This window comes from Phalacrocorax aristotelis, chromosome 4 (genome assembly GCF_949628215.1).
Source record: "Phalacrocorax aristotelis chromosome 4, bGulAri2.1, whole genome shotgun sequence".
NCBI classification, from domain to species: domain Eukaryota; kingdom Metazoa; phylum Chordata; class Aves; order Suliformes; family Phalacrocoracidae; genus Phalacrocorax; species Phalacrocorax aristotelis.
In genome coordinates, this window is record NC_134279.1 from 84001731 (window position 1) to 84023869 (window position 22139).

Here is a 22139-nt window from a genome sequence, read left to right on the forward strand (position 1 = left end):
AAGAGCACGGAGCAGTTTTGGTGACCACGCTGGTTTTATTGAGCAAGGAGAAGTTTCTCACCACTTTGGGATGCCGGTGCCGAGGACCCACAGCCCTCTGCAGCCTCCCGGCGGCTAACCCCGGCCAGCCCCACCGAAGGGACTTTTGGATGGTCCAGAGAGGTTTTGGGGCAGTCAAGGCCGCTCCCCAACGTTGACCATCTCATCCTGGAGCTCGGAGGGGTTAGAGGGCGGTGCTGGCCGGCCCCTGTCCCGACCCCTTGGCCTCGCGTGGGTAGTACTCAGCCAGGATGCTCTCGGGGATGCGCTTCAGCAGCTGCTTGGGGAAGATGCGCAGCAGCTGCCAGCCAATGTCCAGGGACTCGAAGATGCTCCGGTTCTCATAGGGACCTGGGATGAGATGCAAGGAAGGGAGATGCAGGAGTGGGAAGATTCTGGGGGTCTGGTCCAGTCCCAAAACCCCCTCCCAGCTCTGGGGCTGGGGTCCAGCCACCCGTCTCACCCTGGGTGATGAAGTGCTTCTCGAACTTCTGCAGGAACTCCAGGTAAAGCAGGTCGTCGGGCGACAGCGCCTCTTCCCCCACCACCGCCTTCATCGCCTGCACGTCCTTCCCGATGGCGTAGCAGGCATACTGCGGACCGGTTGGGCGGCCGTCAGGACAGACGGACGCTCTGTGCAAGCCGCCGAGCAGGCAGAGCAGGGGTAGCAGCGAGAGGCTCCCCCCTGCCCGGCTTTGGGAGCGGCTTAGGGAAACACCAGCCTTCGCTCGGCTCTTTGCTGCCCGGCTGCGTCACCCTGTGCCTGGGGGATGCCCTGAGGAGGGTCTGCCCGCCCGGGCTCAGCCTGTGTGACCAGGCACTTTTCAAAGCCCTCTGGTCTCTGCAGCATCCACAATTATATTTCTGAATAATTATATTGTATATAAAATATATGCTGCATGGAAAAAAGTCCTGCTTGCTGTCAGCTTGGGGTTCTTGCAGCACGACAAGCTACAGCTCCGTCCCCGCTTTGGGGCTTTGCATCTCCTGGACTTCCCACTTCCCAGGGTGAAGCATCCCACCCCCTGACCCCAACACATCAAGGAGGTGCCAAAAATAAGCACTCGAGTCCATCACAGCCAAGGGCAGCAAGATCTCAGCCCCAAGCAGGGGGAGGAGGGCTCTGAAGCGACAAACGATCCCGCTCCCCACTCCCCGTCATCATCCCCCTCCTGCCCAGCCCTTACCAGCTGGTTGGAGACATCCCCATGATCCTTCCTGGTCATGCCCTCCCCGATGGCCGACTTCATCAGGCGGGATAGGGAGGGCAGCACATTGATGGGGGGGTAAATCTGCAGGGCGAGAGGGACCCCCACCCATGTCTGCCTGCTGCCAGCCCTGCCGTGCAGGCAAGGTGACCACTGCCCTCACTTCGGGGTCCCCCCCGCCCTCAGCACCCCCCGGCCCGGTGCTCTCCGTTGGTTTCCAGCCCCACACGATGCCAGCGAGCATGGCGGTGCTGGATCCATCCCCACTCCACCGTGGCATGGGGCTGGGAAGGGACACAGGGACGAACCTGCCTGTTGTGGAGCTGCCGGTCGACGTAGATCTGCCCCTCGGTGATGAAGCCCGTCAGGTCGGGGATCGGGTGGGTGATGTCTGGGGAAAAGCAGTGTGATTTGAACCCCAAAAGTGTGTCTGGCTGCTCAGCCGGGCTCAGGACACAGCCGTGCCCCACACTGGGGGGTGACCAGAGCAGCACGGCCATGGGGAAGCTGCACCAGCCTGTGACTGTGAGCAAGAGCCGGTTTCCCCCATCACTGGGCAGAGAAAAGCCTGTTTTAGACCTGCCCATGTGTGCACACACCCGTGGGCACACCCACGCCTGCACGCACCACCAGGCACCCCAAGTCTGAGGTGTCCCCCCCCCCCACATCCTTTGGCTGCAACCCAGCACTCTGCTCCGGCTGCGGGGGAGTAACCCTAAAGCTTCGCTGCCCCGACTCTTTTTCGCTGCAAAACTCTTTAAAACAAAACAATTTGGCATTTCCCAGCCCTGTGGCTGCCCGGTGCGGGCACAGCGGTGGCACCGCACACCCCACGGGGACCCCCGTGCCCCCCCGCCGCTGACCGTCGTTGGGCATGGTCAGGATGGGGATCTGCGTGATGGAGCCGTTCCTGCCCTCCACGCGCCCGGCCCGCTCGTAGATGGTGGCCAGGTCGGTGTACATGTAGCCGGGGAAGCCGCGGCGCCCGGGCACCTCCTCCCTGGCCGCTGACACCTGTGGGACGGCGGGGCTGCAGTTAGTGATGGAGGGGCTCAAGCACCCCGAGCACACCCAGCACCCTGGGCACCCTGAGCACCCCAAGAACTCCAGGCACTCTGAGCACCCCAGGCACCCCAAGTACCCCAAATATCATGGGCACCCTGAGGACCCTGAGCACCCCAAGCACCCCAGGCAACCTGGGCACCCTGGGCAACCCTGGCAACCCCAGCCTCAGACACCCCAAGAACTCCAAGCACCCCAGGCACCCCACGTACCTCAACTATCGTGGGCCCCCTGAGCACCCCAAGAACTCCAGGCACCCTGAGCACCCCAGCACCTGGGCACTCCAAGCACCCCGGGCATCCCAGGCACTCCAGGCACCCCAAGCACCCTCAGTATCCTGGGTACCCTGAGCACTCAAAGCACCCCGGGCACCCCAAGCACCTCGGGTACCCTGAGCATCCCCAGCACCCCAAGCACCCCAAGTATCCTGGGCACCCTGAGCACCCCAGGCACCCCAAGCTCCCTGGGCACCCTAAGCACCCCCAGCACCCCAGGCATCCCAAACACCCCAAGCACCCTGGGAACCCTAAGCACCCCGAGCACCCTGGGCACCCGCACAGGACAGTCCTCATTCCCCACCACACGGGGAGGACACGGCACCGGGGCAGGCCCCGGGGGACACGCGCTCACCTCCCGCAGGGCCTCGGCGTAGGAGCTCATGTCCGTCAGGATCACCAGCACGTGCTTCTCGCACTGGTAGGCGAGGAACTCGGCGGTGGTCAGGGCCAGGCGCGGGGTTATGATCCGCTCAATCCTGCACGGGGGAGAGGGTGAGCACCCCCAGATCCCAATTACACCCCCCCAGAGCATCCCTGGAGTCAGCCTGGGCGCAGCCCTCTGCACCCCCAAGGTGCCCCTCACAGAGCCATGCTGGAGGCTGCTCCCCGTCCCAGCACAGGGGCAGGTTTGGGGGGTGCTGGGAGAGCACACGAAGGAGCCTGGGGGACTCAGCACCGTGCAGGATGGTAGGGCCCCCCCATGCTTCTGCAGCCCCCACTCTGCTGCTCAGGGCAGGGCTTGAAGTGCCTAGGAGTGGGGCTGGCCCCTGGGGAGCAGAGGGACCCGCAGCCTTTGGGGTTCCCGTGCACAGCAGGACCCTAATGACCCCCAGCTGCACCCAGTGCCAGCCCCTGCACCTCGAACCACCCGAGACAGATCAGGTCCTCAGTGAGGAGGGAGGAAAAAGGAGGAGAAGGAAAAAGAGAAGGAGAAAGGAGAAGGAGAAGGAGAAGGAGAAAGGAGAAGGAGAAGGAGAAGGAGAAGGAGAAGGAGAAGGAGAAGGAGAAAGGAGAAAGGAGAAAGGAGAAAGGAGAAAGAAGGAGAAGGAGAAGACGGAAAGGAGAAGGAGAAAAGAGAAAGGAGAAGGAGGAGAAGGAGAAGGAGAAGGAGAAGGAAAGGAGAAGGAGAAAAGAGAAAGGAGAAGGAGGAGAAGGAGAAGGAGAAGGAGAAGGAAAGGAGAAGGAGAAGGAGAAAGGAGAAAGAAGGAGAAGGAGAAGAAGGAAAGGAGAAGGAGAAAAGAGAAAGGAGAAGGAGGAGAAGGAGAAGGAGAAGGAGAAGGAAAGGAGAAGGAGAAGGAGAAAGGAGAAAGAAGGAGAAGGAGAAGAAGGAAAGGAGAAGGAGAAAAGAGAAAGGAGAAGGAGGAGAAGGAGAAGGAGAAGGAGAAGGAAAGGAGAAGGAGAAGGAGAAAGGAGAAAGAAGGAGAAGGAGAAGAAGGAAAGGAGAAGGAGAAAAGAGAAAGGAGAAGGAGGAGAAGGAGAAGGAGAAGGAGAAGGAGAAAAAGGAGAAAGGAGGAGGAGGAGGAAGAGGGGGAGGAGGAGACCCACATGCTGGAGCCATGGGGCTGACTCACGTGGGGTCATTGGCCAGGTTGAGGAAGAGGCACACATTCTCCATGGAGCCGTTCTCCTCAAAGTCCGACTTGAAGAAGCGAGCTGTCTCCATGTTCACCTGCCCACGTGGGAGGAGAGGCCGGTGAGCAGGAGCAGGGTGGTTCATGCGTGGGGAAACTGAGGCAGGCGAGGGCCGAGGCGGCGCGGGGAGGCGGCAGCAAGGCTGCCCACACGTCCTGCGCGATTTGGGCTCCCCGTCGGCCGCCTTTGCCGAGGCCGGCTGGGCTGTCCCGTCCCGGCACTGACTCACCCCCATGGCAGCAAAGACGATGGCAAAGTTGTCCTCGTGGTAGTCCACCACATCCTTGGACTTCTTCACCAGGCCGGCCTGGCGGCAGATCTGCGCGGCGATCTGCGGCGGGACGGGGACAGGCAGGCAGCACGGGGCCAGCGTCCGTGGCCAAGCCCCCCGCCCAGAGGGCCGACAGCCCCCCTGGGACCACATTAGGGCACCCATGACAGCGAGGGGCAGGGGACGGAGATAGGACAAATAGGAACCAGCACAGGAGAGAGCGTCCCGGCACGGGCACCGGCACCCCCAGCTGCCCACCCAGCCCGCAGGTGGGTACCCAGCCCCGTGGGTCTGGGGGGAGTGGGCTCTCCCCCCACCCCCAGCCACCTGTGCCCCCTCGCCGTGGCACAGCACCCATCGAGCCAGGCCCTGACTTGACCCGTGGTCACCCTCTGTCGCTCCCGATCTGTCAGGGCTGGTTTTCCATCCCATCGCATCACTGTCTGTGCCAGGGCAGGGGGGTGCCGAGGCGGCACTGCCCAGCCACTGCGGATCAGGCTGGTATTTCCAATGCCCGGCATGGCCATGCTCACATGGCCCATGGCCCCCACCCCCCCCCACGCTTGGGGACCCCACGTTGGACAAGCCCACATCACCTCTCCCCTCCCACCGCAGCTCTTGCCAGGGTTTGCTTTACCCCTCGCTCTGCAGATGGGGAAACTGAGGCACGAGGTAACGTGAGCTTCCCTTCTCCTGCAGGCACCACCCCATCACCCTGCGTGGCTGCGTGGAGAGGGGTCACGGAACACAACACCCCCCCCAAAAGGCCCATCATGGCGAGCAGAGAGCCAGAGCACAGCAAGGAGAGGAGGAGAGACGCAGGAGACAGTCTCCAGCCCTCCCAAATCCCCCCCACGCTGCCTCCTCCATCCTCATCCTCCTCCTCCACCAGCTGCCGGGGCTGTGCTGGGGGTTCGGCACCCCGTGGGGACCCACCTCATTGTGGGGGAGACCGGCAGCGGAGAAGATGGGGATCTTCTGCCCCCGGGCGATGCTGTTCATGACGTCGATGGGCGAGATCCCAGTCTGGATCATCTCCTCGGGGTAGATGCGGCCATGGGGGTTGATGGGCTGGCCTGGAGCAGGAAAGGGAATGAGGCACCCATGGGACACCCCAAAATGGAGGAATCGCCCCCGTTGGTGCTAAAACGGAGGCAGGAGCCACTGGAGCTAAGGAAGAAGCACGTTCTTGGACCAGTGCAGCCACCCTGCACCATCACTGGGGTGGGATGGGCTGAGCAGGCACCAACCCTGCACCCATACCCCCACCCAGGGCACCCCAACAGGGACCCCCCCGGGAAGCTGGGGTGGGGGCGGCACCATGGGACCGCTCTGGCCATCAGGGCCCTGGGTCATCCCCGGATGCCGGGCTGCCCCCAAGACCCTCCGGCATCTCCTGCAGCTGGTAAAAGGAGCCAGCAAAGCGACGCCGTGCCCGGAACCATCACCGTTAATGTCCAGGAAGTCCTCGGCCATCACCGGGGGGCCGCTGTCGATGGGTTTGGCGGAGCCATTGAAGACCCGACCTGCAAGGAGAGAGCTGCTCATCGCCTGCGAGCCCCCCCACAGCGTGCGGGGCCACCCAGGGACTATCCTGCCCCTTGGGCTTCCTCAGGAGTACACCCAGCCGTGGGGAAACCCGGGAAACGGAGAGCACCCAGGGCTGGCAACAGGGCATCCCCACTGCCCAGGGTGTCCCACAGGGGATGGGGGTCTGCGGGTGAGGAGCGGAGGGCTTTGCACCCAGGGTGGCTGTGAGCACCCCAAGCCCTCGGCGCTGCATCCCACAGCCCCGCATGCTGGGGGTCGAGGCGTCCCTGTGTCACTGCACGGGGCGAGCGAGGAGCCTGGCACCCAAGGGCTGGGTGACACCTACCAGGTGGTGGTCCTACCATGTCGCCCGAGGACCCCCGCAATGCCATCCGAGCCGTCACCTCCCCCTTGGGGTCCCCAGCTCCCACGTAGGTGGGGGTGACACCAAGACCCCCCCATCCCAGCCCCGGGGCGGGGGTACAAGGCTCCCAGAGAGCCGCTGCATCGCCGTTCACGCTCAGCCTCATCGAGCAGCTCCGAGCCGTGGGATCGATAGTGGCAAAGCCGCTGTGCCGGCCCCTCCGGCCCCCCCCCGGCACCCCCGCGTGCTGCTGCTGCCCCTGTGGGACTGTCTTCGGGTCCCTGACGGGCCAGGGAAGCATCGCCGCTGTCACAGCAGATCAAGCTGACGGCGGGGCCGGGGCGCGGGAGCACGGAGCATGAAAGGTCAGTAACCTTGGTGCTCGCTGGGCACCCACGTCTCGCAGCGGCTTAATTCAGCGCCGCGGCACAAAGAGCGGCAGAGGGGAGGGAAGGGGCGATGCAGCCGTGATGCGCACCCCTGCCTGGCCCAGCCCCCCTCCCGGGGGCCTCATGCCCGGACCCTGCATGGGGACAGGGGGACCCTGCCTCGGAAAGGAGCCCGGGGCTCCATGCCCGCTGCCGGGGAGCCGGGACCTGTCCGGCCGTCACCGCGTGCAGCCGTACCGCGCTTGACACCTGCCCCCTCCCAGACAGGCTGCCCTTTACCGCTGCCCTTTGCAGGCAGGGCTCTGGCCGGGTTTCACGCTGCCGGCAGAGATGGGAAGGAGATTGCAGGAGACACCTGGCCCCCCCGACCGGGAAGCGATACCGTGCGTCAGCCGAGGTCCCTCTCTCGGGACCCCGAGCGACCGCCGTCACCGGCTGCAACTCCCCAGGGCTGCTTTGGGGACCCTCAGGAGTCTCTAACGTAGCTTTAGGGGGCCAAGTGCCTGGGGCTGAGTTTGAACAGCCCTGCGGGGGGCTGCTCTGGGCCATGGGGGTCTGCCAGCATCCAGCTCCACCCGGACAAGTGTCCCCATGGGCACAGGGGTGACCTGTCCCCCCCCGTGCGTCCTCAGGTCTCATCTCAGGTCTCAGCACAGACGGGGAAGATGCTGGGCATCCCCCAGCTCTCCTAAGGTCGAGGTGATGAGAGCGCTAACGGCACAACCATGGGCTGAAGTTCCCCTGTCCTCACCCAGGAAACCTTTTCCCAGTCCAGTCCAAGCTTTTTCTCCAGGGATAACTGGGCAGAGTGGGCCCAGAGGGACGTTTTAGCCCTGTACGAGGGTGACCATCATCATCTCCCCACACTGGCTGTGACTCTCCCAGCACCAGACAGGGAGAGCCTCAGCCCCTGGGCAGCAGCAGAGCTGAACCCCAAGACCCAACACCCCCAAAACTGCCTGTCCCCCCCCCCCCCAGCTGCCTGCACCTGTGTTAGCCCATCATCTGTGCACTGAGATGTGTCGGGGCTCAGCGGCAGACTGGGCTTACCCAGCATGTCCTCAGAAACTGGGGTCCGGAGGATGTCCCCGGTAAACTCGCAGGAGGTCTTCTTGGCGTCGATTCCAGATGTTCCTTCAAACACCTGCGGAGACCCCAGGGCATGAGGCGGGTGGGGATTAGCAGGCGCAGGGGGCCAGGGGGCTCGGGGGTGGCTGGGGTCTCCGCAGGGAGGTGATGTGGTCCGTGCTTACCCGAAAAACCCATCAGGGAGAGGTGACAAAAGAGGGGGAGAAACGCAGGGTTAAGAAAACTCCCTTCTCAGGGGTTTTGGCTTGGGGGGGGTGGGCAGGGGAGGGGGGACCACACTCTCGTTAATGCAGTGAGCACAGCACAAGGGCCTCAGGCAGGGCAGGGAAACCAAAGGCATTTTGATCGGTATAATATTTGACACCATTTATATTAATTAACCTCCAGATCACGGCTTTAATTAGAGCCGTGTGGCCCCTGGGAGAAGGGCTGGCTTGGGAAAGCCGGGGGCACCCGGCTGGGGGGGGGTGCGGCAGCCACGAGGGCGGGCGATGGCCGCAGCACCTGGGTGCGTGTGGGTGCATGTAGGTCAGCCCCTGGCAAAAGCTGCTGCTGCAAAAAGCTCCTTTTTTTTCAATTTCCCGCCCCCCTCCCCCCCTTTTTTTCTTTCCCTCCCGAGGCTGACTCCCTAATAGGATTAAAAGGGCGCTGCAGAGGTCCGGGCAGCATTAGAGGAGCGAGGCCTGGCGGCTCGCCAGCCACAACCCAGCCAGGTCTGCTGCGCAGCCACCCCAAGCCCTGGGCTGGCTGATCTGGGGGGGGACCCGGGTGGGAGGGGACCCAGGCTAGTTGGGCAGGACAGCCCCAAACAGCCCCAGTGCTCATGGTGAAACCCCACTGCTTGGCTGCCCCAGTTTGAGGGGGCACCCCAAACCCGCTCCGGGCACCCCAGGAGCCCGCTGCCTGCCCTGGTCCTGGCCCCACTGAGGGCTGGTGGCTGTGGGGTGATGGCAGATGGATCGTTAAAGTTTTCCTGCTGGGATGGGAGAGGAGGCAGCCCAGGGATGCCAGCAGGGAGGACACGGGGATGAGGGATGGGGGGTCCTGAGGAGGCTGCGGTCTCTTCCCAGTGAGGACATGGTGGGGGGGACCTGGGTGGGCAGCTTGGGCGAGGGGAGGATGGGCACAGCAGGACGGAGACCCAGCACGGGGCCATGCCTGCCAAACTGGGAGAGCTGGGACAAGAGTCCCAGGGCCCTGCCAGCTGCAGCAGCCACCGCTGGAGGGGGACAGAGCCCCGGGACAGAGCCCTGGGCCATGCAGCACCCAGGCGTCCCCATCCCGCCCCGTCCCCGCCGCACTGGGCTCACCTGGACGATGGCTTTGGAGCCCATCACCTCCAACACCTGCCCGCTGCGGCTGGTGCCGTTGGGCAGCATGAAGTGCACGATCTCGGCGTATTGGGCAAACTGTAGGGACAGGGTCAAGGTGAGACGCGTGGTGGAGGCTCCTCTCCCCGCTCCAGACCACCCCTCACACCCCCTGCCTGCACAGGCTTGTCTGCCAGGGCTGCCTCAGTTTCCCATCCTGTGGTCGGGGGGATTGTGGTCCCTGCAGCCACCAAACACTGGGGGGGGACATTCAGCAGCTGATGCCAATGGGCAGCACCCCACCACACCAGGCAGGGGCAGGCAGAGCCCAGGCAGGAGGAGGTATCAGGGAGAAGGTGCTGCCTGCCCCAGCCCCATCCCAAAACATGCTCCAGACTGTGGCACTGATCCGTGCCTCAGTTTCCCCAACATTGCAGGGTGCCCCCCTTCCCCCAAGGGTGCTCTCAGACACACCTGGCTGCCCAGAGCCTGACAACTAACAAATTCAAACCCCTTTTCCTACCTGAAGCAGACAGACCCCTTAGCTGCATAAAGCAGCATCTCTGAGAGCCTGACACACCGCATCCACAGCCCCAGATAAACCCCCCGGAGTGATGGCGCCCCTTGGGACGGCTCTGGGTGGCTCCCAGGGAGCCACCGGATCCCCCACAGCCCCCATGAGAAAGGTTAAGTCAGGGGATCACCAATTTAACCACCTCACATTGGCCAAGCCAAGCCGCACGGGCAGAGGGTGAGCAGGACCCAGCACTGGTGCTGGGTATGGGCTGCAAGCCCCCAGGGACACCGACCTCCCTCCCTGGCCTCCTGCCCAGCCGGGACCCCCGGGGCGGGTGTGAGGGGACTTTTCTGCAGCCCCTTGGCTGAGGGACACATGCTGCTCTGGGGACAACATCCAAGGGCATTCACTCTAGGAGCACGCCTGCCCAGCCCCGCCCGCCAGCACGCTCTGTATTCTCTTCAGTCTCCTCCTCCTCCTCCTCCTCACTCCCAGCCACCAGGGCTGGCTCCGGCACTGTGAACTTTGGACTTTATTCTTTCGTAAAGACCTTTGCACTTTGCATAAAGGACAACAAAGCGAAGGAAACACCCGCCACAGTCTGGCTCTTTAATTGAGCTTATTAATTCCCATCCTGCTGGGCTGGGCATGAAAGGGGCCATAGAAATGAGCCACCGGCCAACAAAGCCCCTCAGAGGGTCCCGGCTGGCCGTGCCACGCGGGGATGCTGAGACGCCCAGCGCCCACCCAAGCGGTCCCAGCCCCCGCTCCCAGAGCACCAGCAGCAGGGTGACACCAACGTGCCACCGGAGCTGGGGGGACGGGCTGAGCTGGGGATCGTGCTGTGGCCTCGCTCCGACCTGGCTCCTGGACAGAGCCAGAGATCGGGCAGGGGCGCAGGGAACAGGGGGCAGGGGGCAGAGCTCGGGGGCACAGGGGGCAGGGGGCAGGGGGCAGAGCTCGGGGGCACAGGGGGCACAGGGGGCAGAGCTCGGGGGCACAGGGGCAGGGGGCGGGGGACAGAGCTCGGGTGCACAGGGGCAGGGGGCGGGGGACAGAGCTCGGGGGCACAGGGGACAGGGGGCAGGGGGCAGAGCTCGGGGGCACAGGGGGCACAGGGGGCAGAGCTCGGGGGCACAGGGGACAGGGGGCAGGGGGACAGAGCTCGGGGGCACAGGGGCAGGGGGCGGGGGACAGAGCTCGGGGGCACAGGGGGCAGGGGGCAGGGGACAGAGCTCGGGGGCACAGGGGGCACAGGGGGCAGAGCTCGGGGGCACAGGGGACAGGGGACAGAGCTCGGGGGCACAGGGGACAGGGGGCAGGGGACAGAGCTCGGGGGCACAGGGGGCAGGGGGCAGGGGACAGAGCTCGGGGGCACAGGGGACAGGGGGCAGGGGGCAGAGCTCGGGGGCACAGGGGACAGGGGGCAGGGGACAGAGCTCGGGGGCACAGGGGCAGGGGGCGGGGGACAGAGCTCGGGGGCACAGGGGACGGGGGACAGAGCTCGGGGGCACAGGGCACAGGGGACAGGGGGCAGAGCTCGGGGGCACAGGGGACAGGGGGCAGGGGACAGAGCTCGGGGGCACAGGGGGCAGGGGACAGGGGGCAGAGCTCGGGGGCACAGGGGACGGGGAACAGAGCTCGGGGGCACAGGGCACAGGGGACAGGGGGCAGAGCTCGGGGGCACAGGGGACAGGGGGCAGGGGACAGAGCTCGGGGGCACAGGGGCAGGGGGCGGGGGACAGAGCTCGGGGGCACAGGGGCAGGGGGCGGGGGACAGAGCTCGGGGGCACAGGGGCAGGGGGCGGGGGACAGAGCTCGGGGACACAGGGGCAGGGGGCGGGGGACAGAGCTCGGGGGCACAGGGGCAGGGGGCGGGGGACAGAGCTCGGGGGCACAGGGGCAGGGGGCGGGGGACAGAGCTCGGGGACACAGGGGCAGGGGGCAGGGGACAGAGCTCGGGGGCACAGGGGACAGGGGACAGAGCTCGGGGGCACGGGGGGCAGGGGGCGGGGGACAGAGCTCGGGGGCACAGGGGGCAGGGGGCAGGGGACAGAGCTCGGGGGCACAGGGGACAGGGGGCAGAGCTCGGGGGCACAGGGGGCAGGGGACAGAGCTCGGGGGCACAGGGGGCAGGGGACAGAGCTCGGGGGCACAGGGGGCAGGGGGCAGGGGACAGAGCTCGGGGGCACAGGGGACAGGGGGCAGAGCTCGGGGGGCACGGGGGGCAGAGCTCGGGAGGGGCGCGGGGGCGCAGGGGACGGGCGGTGCCTGGGTGCAGGGGCACACGGTGAGCGCAGGGTGCCCGTGCAGAGCACCCCCACGGCCACCCGAAGGCTCACACGCCTCGCCGCGCCCCGCACACGCGCGCACACGCGTGTGCAGGCTGGCACACGGGCCCCGCTGCCGGCCGCGGCCAGAGGAGGGAGCTCGGAGCTGGCTCACAGACCCCGCGGAGCAGGGGACAGCCCAGGGGGGCAGGGGGCAGGGACACGCTCCCCATCGCACCCTCCCTGCCTGGGAAGGGGGCTGGCAGCCAGGCCCCGCCCGCGGCGGCACGGTTGTCCCCGCACAGCCCCAAGCGACACCGTCCGGGGGTCCCCTTGTCACCCGCCGCCAGACGGGCTCCTACCTTCACATTGTCCAGCACCACGAGCGGCCCGTTGACGCCGCACACCGTCCTGTAAGCTGGGGGAGAAGGACACGCCGTCAGCCCCCCCGGAGCTGGGGGTGCTCCCGCCCCGCTCCCGGCATCGCCACCCCCAAACCACGGGTGTCGGGGGGGGCCGTGGCCTCAGCAGGGCAGCATCCCTCCCACCCCAGCACCAGCCATCCCATTCCTTAGCCAAGCTACGGGCTAAAACGACTGGTGGCTGCTAAAGCGGAGACCCAGAACCTCCATCCTGCAAGAAGCGGCGCTTTTACTAAATTAATTTCACTTCCGTTCATATAAAACATTTATATAGAAATAAATGTGCAGAAAGGAAGGACATTTAAAGCTGGGAGCGCGGCAGCAGCGGCAGCCTGCCCCAGCCAGCAAACTGAAAGCCTTTCTGCAAATCAGTATTTTCCCTTTCCAAGTACAGTTATTCATTACACCAAGATTTTGCCTTTTTTTAAAAAAAAAACAAAACAAAACAATAAAAAAACCTTTTTGTGGAAAAAACCATATTAACAAGTCACAAGAGTCACATCCCGCCCAAGCAGAGACAGGCTCAGGGCTGTGGCAGTGAAAATTGGGGGGGGCAGTTTCCACCCAAAAACGGGCCGTCGGCCCCCACCTTCTCCCACCATAGGACCCCCACACCCCAGGGACACCCTGTGCCTCCCTTCCCCCCCACCCTGACCGCGACGGACAGCGGTTCGCACCCCACCCCCGCCGCCGTCCCCCACCAAGTGCTGCCCGCAGCCCACTTAAGGCAGGATTAGGTCCGTGTGCCCCCCCCGCCGTGGCATGGCTCTGCTCCACGGTGCCTCGCTGCCATGGTGCCCGGTGACAGCGCAGGAGCCGGCCTGGGGGGACGCTTCGCCTTCCCGAGGTGACCCCACGCGCTGGGCAGGGATGCCACAACCGGGGACACCCCAACCAGCACTTTTTACACCCAGGATGAGCAATGCCCCCTTTATCCCCAGCTTCCTTGGCTCAAAACCCCCTTGGGCAGCACCAGGAGAGCTCTCCAGCATCGGGAAACCCCATCTCGGTGGCACGGTGGCCCCAGCGTGGTGGCACCACAGCCGGTGACCCACCGGCTGCTCCAGCAGCTCCTGCAGGTCCCAGCTCCCTTCCCAGCCGGGTGTCCCCATCCACCCCACCTCTGCCCCGCTCGCTCCAGCAGATCCCCCACCGTCCCAGCCCCGCTGCTCCAGGGCAGCCTGGCGACAGACAGCTCATCCTCCGAAAACCACGGCCACAGGCAGAGCCAGCAGCCCAGACAGCGGGTGATGGGCACAGCCCTGCCATCTCCCACTGCCCTCCTGCCTTCGCTTGCCTTCAGCCGGCAGCACATCGGCAGAGCTGCCCTTGCACCACGGCAGCCCGAGAGGTCACCCCTCGTCCCCAGGGAAGACCCCGCGGACAGACAATCCCAGCTGGATGCCGCCGAGTGGAAGGAAGAGCTTTCGGGGCCACCAAGGCAAGGGCTGAGCGCCCAGCCTGGTCCTGCCTGCAGGGTGGCACTGCCCGGCTGCCACGGGGTGCTGGCCTGGGACCCTGGGGTTCAGGATGAGACCTCAGGGCACTGGGGATTCCCATGGTGCTGCATTCGGGAGAGGAAATGAGGGTGCTGGGGATGCGATTTCTCCAAAGAGACTACGAAGACCCCCGGGGATGACCGCGGGGCAGGGAGGCACCTGGGAGGTTAAGCACTGGGATGACAAACGGGGATGAACCGGTGTATGAGCCCAGCGAGAGGAGGCAGGTCCCCAAGGCTGGGGAGGGCGAGGGCTGGGAGCAGCTTCCCAGGCGAATGCAGGTGCTGGGGAACTGATCCAGCTCTAAGCCGCTCCTTGATCATTTTACCGATGTGTCAAACGCCGTAACGCCTGCCATGGCAGGGCCTGGCTTTGCTGACCCCGCCGGGCCCTTTCATCCCTCTGCCCCCTCTTCTCACACCGAGTTCTCTGATTTACTCATGATCCTAATAGGATTGGAGAGGCCGGGCCAGCTGGTGAGCTTGCCAGCCTCCCTCCCGCCGGCCGCGGGGATGGGTGGTCCACACCGCAGCAGTGGGATGGGGTCCCTGCGCCGCAGCATCCCTGCTGCCCTTTGGGTGACACCGGCACTGGCACAGCTCCCTGGGTGCAGAAGCTGGTCCCACACACATGCTCAGCAGCCCAGCCCTGGCAACTTCATTTCTGGGGGACTGCTCTCGTTTGCCCCTCACTGGCCGCAGCCTGTGTTGGGGAGCACCCATCCCTGGCCACCCCACAGCCCAGCGTGGGGTCACCCCCACGGCACACCGGGCTCCCAGTGTCCGCCTTCCCTCACCCAGCCCGTGCCCTGCCACAGACGTCGGCGGTGCTGGTAATCCCTGCCATTTTTGCAATTAGCCTTCTCCCCGTTACCCAGTTACGCCCAGTTCCTGCCGGTCGCCCGTTCAGCAGCCTCGGGGGCTGGCACACCAGGAGCCAGCTCTCCGCTGCCAACCTCCCCCTCTTTTGTCTCCTTTATTCCCAAAGTGACCATTCTGCCTTTTATTTCGCCTTCCAACTCCTTCACAAATACCCGCCGCCTTGCCTGCTTCCCTTCCCCCGGGAGGCTTTGTTGGGCTCTTCTCCCCCTGCGCCTCCTCCGTAGCCCCAGCTGTTGGGGAGCCACCCACGTGGGACAGGTCGCTCTCCCCTGAGCATGGTGGTCTCGGCCACCTCAGGACCTTCCTGGCTTCTCCCACCACACTGGGATGTCTTCCCCCACCGAGGGCACCGGACCCTCTGGCAGCACTGCTGGCGCCCTGTGGCTGTGACACTGGATCACCGGCTGAGCTCTCTGCCCATCCATCCATCCATCCATCCATCCATCCATCCATCCATCCATCCATCCATCCAACCCCTCCATCCCTCAGCCCTTCCATCCCTCCCTGCATCCTTCCATCCTCCCATCCATCCATCCACCCATCCCTCCCTGCATCCTTCCACCCATCCATCCACCCACCCACCCATCCATCCATCCATCCATCCATCCATCCATCCATCCATCTCTGAATGTTTCCACCCACTCACCCACCCACCCACCCACCCACCCACTCACCCACCCACCCACCGACCCACCCACCCACCCACCCACCCATCCATCCATCCATCCATCCAACCCCTCCATCCCTCAGCCCTTCCATCCCTCCCTGCATCCTTCCATCCTCCCATCCATCCATCCACCCATCCCTCCCTGCATCCTTCCACCCATCCATCCACCCACCCACCCATCCATCCATCCATCCATCCATCCATCCATCCATCCATCCATCCATCCATCCATCTCTGAATGTTTCCACCCACTCACCCACCCACCCACCCACCCACCCACCCATCCATCCATCCATCCATCTCTGAATTCTTCCACCCATCCATCCCCCAACCATCCCCCATCCATCTCCGCATCCGTCCACCTGCCCACCTGTCTTTAAGTAACATATGTACACACATACACTTGCCCTCCACCGCCCCTAAGGAAGGAAGCACTATTCCTCTCATTTCCTCAGCGGGAAGCTGAGGCAGGGAAGGCTCCCCCAGCCTGGACTCGCAGGGGTCCCTGGCAGAGCAGGGTCTCAGCGCCGCTTTCCCCCTCCGACCACACCAGTCCGTTTGCACAGGATCTGCCCTTTGCCGTCACTGGACCCCCTTCCTCCCCCTCCATGACCTTGTTTTGGGGATGGGTTTTAGGGTGATGGTGACACCACCGGCATCCCCAGGACAGAGGGAGAAATGTGACCCCAGGGTCTGGGCTTGGCCACACCGCCCTGCAATGTCACCTCCGACTCTGGTGACAATGATTCGGGCTCGTTCTCGGGGTCATGGCATAGTGGAGGTGGGCAGGGACCTCCGGACATCTTCTGGTCCGAACCCTGCTCAAACAGCTGGAGCCGCTACCAGAGCCCCATCTCAGGGGGGTGAAGATCTCCAGGGATGGAGAGTCCACAGCCCCAGCGAGAAAAGGCTTTTTGGGGATCGGGCCTCCAGAGATGGATGGATGGATGGATGATGGACAGGCTTAGTCATGGACAAATTAATGGAGGGGTGATAAAAAATGTTGCTCCACGATTCCCTGTTCTTCACCATTTCCACTGAAAAGCCCATTACAAAACTCTCACAGGGGCTTCGCCTCACCAGCCATCCCGGGGGACTCCCTTCGGGCTCGGCTTGCCCCCCCGTCCTGAAGCAAAACAACGCCCCCACCAATATTATGAAAACATCGAACTCCTGCAAGGGAACTTGCTGCAAAAAATGTCTCATTTTCTACAAAGGAACCCGCAGCTCCTGGCTTGGCAAACGGGGCAGTCCCAGGGCTTCGCCCCCTGCCCGCCCCAAACCCGGCCAGCCCCGGCCACCGCGGCAAAGCCGGAGCCAGAGCCGGAGCTGCCTGGCGCTTGTTGCATGGCTCCAGCCCCCAGCCCATGCCCATCTCTACGGTGCAAAGGGCTCTATCACAATAGAGAAGGAAATCACGACAGTAGACACCCCACCAAAGGGGTTTGGGGCTGGGGGGGGACCGAGGAGGAGGAGGAGGCGGAGGAGGAGAGGGATGGGGAGGGACAGGCAGAGGAGGGGGAGCCCCTGCTACCGGAAAGCACTAATTCAGATAATTAAGATGTTGAGCTGTTATGAACAAGCAGGGTGGGGGGAGGAACGGCGGGGTGGGTGGGCTGCAGTGGCCGGCCGGGCCAGGAGGCTGCCGGGGGGCACGGCCAGGGAGCGGGAGGCAGGGGCAGAGGGGCCGAGAGAAAAGAAAAGTCTTTCAACATGGCCTTTCCACACCCCCAGCCCCAAATTCACAGCTCCTGTCAGATGCAATCTCCATTAGCCCTGACACTCACGCACTACTAACCATCGCCGCGGCCGGAGCGGGGGGAAAGGGCCCCCGGTGACAAAGAGGACCCGACCCAACTACACCCGCTGCTAATTGCTCCCACTCACCCGCCCTGCTCTCCCCAGCCCCCTGCCCCTGCCCGGGCATCGCCTCCGGCTCCCCCGGCCCAACACACACGCCTTAGGGCTATGCTCCAAAGTGCTCTGGGGGCTCGCTCCCGACCTCCAGAACGGCCGGTGGTCCCAGGACCAGCCGTCTGCCACGGTGAGGGGATGGACGCAACCCCAGCCCCATCCTCCTCCAGCCTCGGCCATGGCGTGGAGACCGGCAAAATACCCTGCTGAGGGTGTCACCTTCTCTGCAGAAGTGATCGAGGCTGATTTTGGACAAATTTATCGCCTGATGGTCACCTTGGCCTCTAGGACAGGGCGTGCAGCAAGTGATGCCCATCCCCGCTCACTGCCCCAGGGGCCTTGTGCATCCCCAACCCCAAATTACAGATCTGAGGTCTGCACGCAGCCATTGGAGCCTCGGACACCCTCTCCTGTCTTCAGCCCCATGCGCAGGCTGAAGGGGAACCAAACCAGAGCAAAGATAGGAAACGGGACGCATAAATAGCCCTGAAATCCCCCAAACCTCTCCCCTCCAGCCCAGGCAGCAGCGGGACAGGTCTCCGGCACCCCCAGCTCATGCCTGGCACCCCACGGCGATGGGCAGCAGGCACCCTGTGGGGCAGAGGGGTCTGGGTGTGCCGAGGAGGAGGCGCAGGGTGGCCATGGGCATCCCCCCCAGATGCCGCTCACCATTTCATCACCCGCAAACCTAGTTTTTAACCAAAATCCTGGGCTAGGCTGATGCTCGTGGTGCCGCAGCCCAGCTCCCGGGACAGGGGCATGAATCCAGCCGTGGTGGCAACTTTGAGCTCAAAGTCCCGCTCAGCCCTGGCCCATCCCTGGCACCGTGACAGCGACCCATCCTCTGGGCGCAGCAGGATCCACGCAGACGCACGCCACGGTGCCACGAGCCAGCATCACCCGGCGGCCTCATCCTGCGCCGGGCGGCGAGTGCAGCAGCCCGGGGCCATCCTGGGACTTTTCCGACAGTCCCTAAGTGACCGCTTTCCCCCTCCGCAACCTGCCCATTGTGCCATGTGTCACTTTGTGCCGATGCTGTCCCAGCCCGGTGGAGCCGGTGAAAAGCCCGGCGGGGGGTCACACTCTATGCCACTAATTAGGGCCCCGGCGGCGGCCGAGGGTTCCCATACACACCTGCACGTCATGTGAGGAAAGGCGAAGAATGGCAGGAGCAGCCGAGCGTGAACCAAACAAGTCAACCCAAGGAAAGACACACAAAAAAAAAAAAAAAAAAAAAAGAAAAAAAAATCGCTGGGCTTGCTGTCGCATTTTCTATCAGACAAAACAGGGCCTGGGGGGGGCGGGTGGACCCCGGCCCCGGGCGGGCGATGCAGGCACCAGCTGGGCTGAGGGGTTTTGAGGGGCTGAGATGGCCCCAAGAGGAAAGGGGAAGTGATGGAGAGCGGGGCCATGCCATGGGGCCAGAGGATCCCGCCCCGGCGGGATGGACCGTGGGGTGCCAGGGATGCTGCTGCCGGGGTGGGAGGATGGACAGCTCCTGCAGCCGCGGGCTGGAGCGCGGGGAAGGGACGGACGTGGCATGCGATGGCTGCAGCCCCCAGGAACCCGCCAGCCCCGTTGCCATCCCCACAAAGCCGCAGCAGCTGCCATCTCCTATAGGCACACCAAGGACATCAGCCTTGCTTCCGAGCGGTTCGGCAGCTCCATTGCAGAGGGCAAGGCACTCCCGGCTTCTCCTCCGGGTCATCCACGACCCGCCCATCTGCAGCACTGCTGCAGCATTGCTGCCGCGGCAATTTAATGCTCCTGCGGCTCGGTGCTGAGCCCCGCAAGCCCCTCGCTCCTCCCCAGAGCTGGGGGGACCCGGCAGAGAAGCTGTGTCCCCGAAACCATTGTGTCACAGGGCTGGCTGACAGCGATCCCCTGCTGTCCCCATCCATCCATCCATCCATCCATCCATCCATCCATCCATCCATCCACCTCCTTGTACCACGGGCCCTCAAGCTGCTCCCAGGCTGTGCTGGCTGAGTTTAAAGCACGCCCTGGGGCCGTGGGGGCTGTGGGGGCTGTGGGGCAGGGCTTGGGGCACCCCACTCTGCGCAAGCAGCCGCCGAGCCCACGTGCATTGCTCGCTGCGTTGTTTTTTCCTAAAGGTGGGTCAAGCCAAAGGCCAGGAGGTGATAAGTGCTTCTTCCACTCACTTGTGCTAATGGATTTGCAGCACGGGGAAGCAGCTGCTAATACCTCTCCTGCCTCTCAGGAGAACCGGCCCCAGCAGAGCAGTGCAGGCAGCGCTCTGCCTGCTCCTGCCAGCCAGCCCTGCCTGCCCACGGCCCTGCTCGGCCCCCCAGGCACCCCCAAGCTCCAGGTGCTGGGCTGGGGGTCGGGGTGCTGGGCTGGAACTGGGGATCACGTAGCTGCTCCTGTGCCCGGCACCACGCTGGCACCCCATGCAACCGGGACCCCGGGGCACCCCGTGCTGCCGCGTACCCCACTGTGGGGCTGGGGAGAGGGTCCCTGCTGCCCTGGCACCCACCTCTCGCACTCTTCCAGCTGCACCCGGGGCGGGAACAACCCACCACCCTGTGGGTGCCGGCTGGGACCCCCCATGCCAGCCCTTGGTCCCTGCCCCATCCCCTCCCAGCTGTGCAGAGGCTCACTGGGGGCTGCTCCAGGGGTCACCCCTCGAGGCTGGGACCCTCCGGGCAGGCAACGGGGGTGGCTGCTCTTCCAGCCCAGCAAACTGTCTCCCATGGGTGCACAAAGGGGCAGCCGCAGCAGCGGGAGCCTCGCCTGCAGGATCCGGCCAGGGAGCCCGCGGGGAGGGTTGGACCTGCCCCTAACGCGATGAGAAACAGCCCCGGCTCCCTGCAGCCCCCTCCTTGCCACCCAGTGCCCCTGCTCGGGACGAGGGCTGGCTCTCACCCGGTGCGGACTGGAGAGAAGTCACCCACGGGTGGCTGCTCCCTGCTCCGTGTTGGCAGCAAACACAGGGCGGGCAGAGCCGGCTGCGCTCAGCCGTGGCGGGAGGGTGCAGCCGGGACCCTGCCAGCCCGGAGCCACCCGGCTCAGGGTGAGGGAGGTGGGGGCAAAGCTCCCCCCAGCCATCCCGATCCGGGAGCCGAGGCACAAAGGTCACAGCAAACGTCCTTGATGCCTCCGAGCCTGCTCTGCTCAGAGCCAGGAAGCCGGGGGCGGGGGGGGGGGGGGTCACAGGCCACCCCCCAGATGTGGGGCTGGTGTGACGCTGTGCACCCCGAGGTCGGGGTGGGATGGGGGTGCAGCCCAGGGTGGGGGGCTGAGGGTGCTGGCGTTGAGCCGGCAGCACCGTGCTTGCCCGTAGCTCCCATGGGCTGCTGCAAACAGGGCGCACAGACCTGCCGGCACCCATGGGTGCAACGCAGTGGTGACCCACACGGCGCATCACACAGTCCGGACACACAGACGTCCCCTTGACAGATGCAGCCGTCCTCACAGGCTCCAGCACACGTGCCGGGAGAGGCCATGGGAAACGGCGCATTCAGCAAAGGCCTCCCTGCAGGTCCCTCGTCCCCGTCCCCCTGGGCCGCAGGACAGGGTGCCACCCTGCACGGCGGCGCCCGCGGCTCCCATCTGCACGGGTGACCCCAGGGACACCTCGGCAGGGGACAGGAGCACTACCCTGCTCCAGGGACAGGGAGAGGGTCACGCTGGGGAGGTGGGCACCCAGAGAGGCCTCGGAGCAGCAGCACCGGCGGGTGGTCCCTCCATAGCACCTCTTAGCGCCAGTGTCACGCACCCCTGCCACCCACCCCTGCCTGCCCCAGTGCCACCCACCCCTCCCTGCCATCCCTGCCTGCCCCAGTGTCACCCACCCCTGCCTGCCCCAGTGCCACCCACCCCTCCCTGCCATCCCTGCCTGCCCCAGTGTCACCCACCCCTCCCTGCCCCAGTGCCACCCACCCCTCCCTGCATCCCTGCCTGCCCCAGTGCCACCCACCCCTCCCTGCCATCCCTGCCTGCCCCAGTGCCACCCACCCCTCCCTGCCCCAGTGCCACCCACCCCTCCCTGCCCCAGTGTCACCCACCCCTGCCTGCATCCCTGCCTGCCCCAGTGCCACCCACCCCTCCCTGCCATCCCTGCCTGCCCCAGTGCCACCCACCCCTGCCTGCATCCCTGCCTGCCCCAGTGCCACCCACCCCTCCCTGCCCCAGTGCCACCCACCCCTCCCTGCCATCCCTGCCTGCCCCAGTGCCACCCACCCCTGCCTGCCCCAGTGCCACCCACCCCTGCCTGCATCCCTGCCTGCCCCAGTGCCACCCACCCCTCCCTGCCATCCCTGCCTGCCCCAGTGCCACCCACCCCTGCCTGCCCCAGTGCCACCCACCCCTCCCTGCCATCCCTGTCTGCCCCGGTGCCACCCACCCCTCCCCGCCACGCCGGGGTACCCATCGCGGCCCCCGTCCGGATGCCGAGGCGCGCCCCCCGCGCCCCCACTCACTGAGCCGCGGGCCGGTGCCGCCGGGGCGGGTGGCGGCCAGCGCGTGCTGCCTGGCGGCGGGCAGGGCCGCTGCCCGCACCTCGGGGGTCGCCATGGCGGGGGCTGCGGCCGGGCAGGGCGCGGGGGCGGCGGCGGCTCCCCGGGATTTGTACCCCCCGCCCCCGCCCCGGCCCCGCCCGCAGCCCCGTGTTGGCTGTAAACGGCGGGAGGGAGCGGCGGGACCGGCCGGACCGGCCCCCCCCCCCCCCGGGGCCCCTCACCCCGCCCGGTGCCCCTCACCCCCGCCCCGGGACCCCTCACCCCCCCATCCCGGGGCCCCTCGGCCGGGCGGGGGGAGGAGAGGGAGCGGGACGGG

The 22139-nt window shown here is 65.4% G+C and overlaps 1 protein-coding gene across 1 annotated transcript; it reads right to left on the reverse strand.

Moving 5' to 3' along the window:
• Positions 1-21: 21 nt before the first annotated feature.
• Positions 22-21995, reverse strand: ATP6V1B1 (ATPase H+ transporting V1 subunit B1). The gene is made up of 14 exons (XM_075092293.1): positions 21785-21995; positions 12322-12377; positions 9173-9271; positions 7824-7917; positions 5939-6016; positions 5427-5566; positions 4449-4550; positions 4159-4256; positions 2940-3063; positions 2111-2261; positions 1556-1638; positions 1227-1331; positions 503-632; positions 22-390 (listed from the first exon to the last, which is right to left on the reverse strand). Exons 1-14 carry the CDS (start codon positions 21876-21878, stop codon positions 224-226), a joined length of 1521 nt encoding a protein of 506 aa, XP_074948394.1. The 5' UTR covers positions 21879-21995; the 3' UTR covers positions 22-223.
• Positions 21996-22139: the final 144 nt, after the last annotated feature.

Coding starts and splice junctions, on each gene's coding strand:
- ATP6V1B1 (XM_075092293.1), bottom strand. CDS start 21,878: ATGGCGACCCCCGAGGTGCGGGCAGCGGCCCTGCCCGCCGCCAGGCAG. Junction 12,378..21,784: donor CGGCACCGGCCCGCGGCTCA/GTGAGTGGGGGC, acceptor CTTCTCCCCCAG/CTTACAGGACGGTGTGCGGC. Junction 4,551..5,426: donor CCGGTCTCCCCCACAATGAG/GTGGGTCCCCAC, acceptor GTCCCGCCGCAG/ATCGCCGCGCAGATCTGCCG.